This window comes from Trachymyrmex cornetzi, unplaced genomic scaffold (genome assembly GCF_001594075.2).
Source record: "Trachymyrmex cornetzi isolate Tcor2-1 unplaced genomic scaffold, Tcor1.1 scaffold385, whole genome shotgun sequence".
Classification (NCBI taxonomy): Eukaryota; Metazoa; Arthropoda; class Insecta; order Hymenoptera; family Formicidae; genus Trachymyrmex; species Trachymyrmex cornetzi.
The window spans coordinates 1081240-1084705 of NW_017298586.1; the positions used below are offsets into that span (position 1 = coordinate 1081240).

Consider the following 3466-nt stretch of genomic DNA (forward strand, 5'->3'; position numbering starts at 1 on the left):
GCATGACCATCGCTGATACATGCTTTTAACCTAAAACGGACAGTTGTATATGTTACTGTTTGCTTTTGCTGTGACATACAAGTTACAGCTAGATTACAGCTATTTTGGCTGTATTTTAGCTTGTACTCATGCGCATGTCACAGCGACTGTACAGCCAAAATAGTTGTGGCTGGATTTTTTTTTTTTTATTAGCTGTCACAGCGACTGTACAGCTACCAATACAACCAAAATAGCTGTGGCTGCATTTTGACTTTTCTACTAGCTGTCACAGCGACTGTACAGCAGTGTTGCCAGATGCCTTTATCGACTTCCCCCTAAAACAGTCTCGGATTCTCCCTAAATCTCCCTGAGGAGTACTGAAAAAAACCCTAGATTTCTCCCTAAATGTTATTCCGTTTATTTATAGACGTTTTTCAATAAATTTTTATTATAAACGTTTTCTGTTTATTTATAAACGATGAGTTTAAGCTAAAAACAATAGATCATTTACACGACAGCAATGAGGTGAATAAAAAATTATCAAATATTATGTTCAAAATAAAATAATTGAACATTAAAAATTTCTATTTAATTTAATAATTTTACATATTAATGTATAATATAGAGAAGGGAATAAGAAATATTTAAATCTATTTTTAGAAGGTAAACATTTCAAGCTAATATTATATGACGTATTTGTTAAATTTAAATTAGTAATAAACACAGATAATAAATTAAATACACAATACATAAACAATGTACATATATACATATATTACATTGCTTTAATCGCTTATACAGTTATGCACACGGTATATAATTTTAAAGAGGAATACGTTACATCACAAAAAAAGAAATTTATGCCGTAAATTTTTCAATCATATCAAAATAATCTAGAGCATCTAAAGCTTCGTTATCGATTTGTCCTCCGTAAACTGTCTCACTTACAAATTTTTGTAACATTTGTCTTGATGGTTGAAAGTCTCTGCATGTATTCGGCAATAAAAATCGCACTCTGAGGATTGCATCTAATGTTCTAATGATTAGTCTATTTCGCAGCTTATCTTTGATAATATTCATTATTGAAAATGCTCTCTCGACTTCAGCGTTAGAAAATGGCAGACAGAGAAGCGCGAGAACTAATTTTGAGACGTGTCCAAAACGCTTTTCACCGGCAGCATCTGTTTCATTATTTACTTTAGCCCAATAATCTTCTGAATTATTTGTATTTACTTCGAAACGATGCAGAGAATTCCACTCTTTAACGGTAGATTCAATGTCCAAACAAATTTCTTTAAAACTAACAACTATATCTATAATGTCATTTCTTGATTTATTCATTGCATTTTCTGAAGTGAAATAACTAAGTTTTTCTAAAATTTGCAAATTTTCCGGAATTCGCTTTTGTAATTGTTTGACTAATTCGATATAAAATGCTTTGCACCTTTCTTTAATGTCTTTCAAATTTTGAGGATTAATCTTTGAAGAAAATTCATTAAAATAATATCCATAATCCACACAATCTACAAACATGAGATAATCTTGAAAGTTATAATTAGTCAAATCTTGATGTTTTACCTTTTCCAACTGACTAGGCACAACGATTTTTTGTAAAATTAAATATAACAGATGATTAAGATCTTTGAACAGTTTAAGTGGTTCTATTTCATTAGACTGAAAAAGTTTATTTATGTTGGTAATATCTTTTAAAGCATCACGTAGAAATATCAAATAAATCTTATTTTCATCATTTTTATACATGTTGTATAATTCCTCAGCAACATATCCTTCACTGCATCGATTGGAATTTTTAGCCATTTCAAAATGTAGTTTCAGTTCGTCCCATTGATCAATAATGGTTTTAATGGCTTCTATACGAGCGAGCCACCGAGTTCCTGATAATTTAGCAATTTTTTTCGGCATATTCTGATTTATAGTTTCATATATTTTCCTATATTCGATAATTCTTTTTGTACTATGCGAAAACCAAGTGTGACTCTTTTTAACTAAGTAATCTAAATTTCTTGGTAAAACATCACAAGACTTTTCAGCGGTCAGATGAAGTGAGTGACAAACACATTTTATAACCACTAAATGAGGAATTATACGTTTTAATCTAGATGCTACCGAGTCATTTTTGCCAACCATACTGTTCGTTCCATCGACCCCTATACCAATTAAATGTTTTATATTTAAACCATCATTTTGAAGATGATTTATCAATAAGTTGGTTATACTTTCAGCGGTTCCAGATTCTAATTGAATTAATTTATAAAATGTTGTGCGAATTTTCTTTAAAGTTAAGCTAAAAAATCGAATCATAGTACACAAGACTTTTGTGTTATCTATCGCTGTACTTTCGTCAATAATTAACGAATAATAAGATTCTCCCAAGTCATCAAGCATTTCTTTAAATAAACAAGGGGAAATGACATTTACAATCAACCCTGTACATTTTGTACGGTGAATCTTAATATTTGTAAGTACATGAGAAGTCGCGTCCAAATCTTTTATAATTTTGCCCAAATCATCAATAGCATTTATTGAACAATGCTCAGCTATAAAGGCAGCTATTTTTAACTCAGCTATTTTTCGACGATCATTAATATGTGGTGTTGTAAAATTTTCAATTTTATGGAGTTGCAAGCATTCCTTATCATTCTTCGCATTTTGAATGTGCTTTTTGGTGCAGCTATGCGTTTTCAACGATTTTCGATGTGCTAAAATATCGATATTACAAAAAGCACAGCGTGCTTTCGTATTGTCCCCAATACAGGGTTTCAACCAACCTAGAAGATTCATTAATAAATTATAATTTGTATTTCTAAAATTAACTTTGCCAAATTAAATAACAAAATAAATTCTTCACACCTTTGAATTCGATTTCATTTTCCCAAGTTTTTACGTACTTTTGTATGTACTGCTTTTGATTAGTTGTTTGTGGCATATTGTCAAATTTTAATAGTAAAAAGTAACGACAGTTAGAGATTGGCACACTTTACACGAGCGTCTACATTTATAGACATTATAAAGTTTATCTACTGTAAAAAGATATATTACGTAGGCTCAATCTCAGCAAACTATTCCAGCGAACATTATAACATACCTTATTTTTATACAAATGCAGTAGCCAACTTGTCTAGTTTATTTTGTAGTGTTATATTGAAAATAGCTGACACTCTGATGAGGATGAGAAGTTGTATATACATCCGCATTACTACATGGCGAGTTTCAAAATATACGTAGGCAAGCATCAACGGCAATACAATTAATACAATTATGCAATGCACGCACAAATGCAAACTTTCGTAAATTCTGTGTCTTTTTTTCGACCAGAACGCGCGTAACGCTACTCGGCCACTACGCGAGTCAAGTACGGCCACCAAGAATGGAAATGTAGGCTGCAAGGCACGAAACATCGCAGCCAACCAGCGCCATGGAAAACAAATTTCTTTACAGTAATCAGAAACCCTAAACATATTCACTA

The 3466-nt window shown here is 31.5% G+C and overlaps 1 protein-coding gene across 1 annotated transcript; it reads right to left on the bottom strand.

Moving 5' to 3' along the window:
* Positions 1-837: 837 nt before the first annotated feature.
* On the bottom strand, positions 838-2926 carry LOC108763808 (uncharacterized). Its single transcript, XM_018511692.1, has 3 exons — positions 2851-2926; positions 2442-2768; positions 838-2147 (listed from the first exon to the last, which is right to left on the bottom strand). The coding sequence occupies exons 1-3, from the start codon at positions 2924-2926 to the stop codon at positions 838-840; spliced, it is 1713 nt and encodes a 570-aa protein (XP_018367194.1).
* Between the last annotated feature and the right edge of the window lie 540 nt (positions 2927-3466).

Bases quoted from the DNA above. Each gene is read 5' to 3' on its own strand.
- LOC108763808 (XM_018511692.1), bottom strand. From the start codon at position 2,926: ATGCCACAAACAACTAATCAAAAGCAGTACATACAAAAGTACGTAAAA. The intron at 2,769-2,850 runs GTGTGAAGAATT...TGAATCTTCTAG, and splicing joins AAATGAAATCGAATTCAAAG to GTTGGTTGAAACCCTGTATT. The intron at 2,148-2,441 runs GTACAAAATGTA...TAATTGGTATAG, and splicing joins TACAAATATTAAGATTCACC to GGGTCGATGGAACGAACAGT.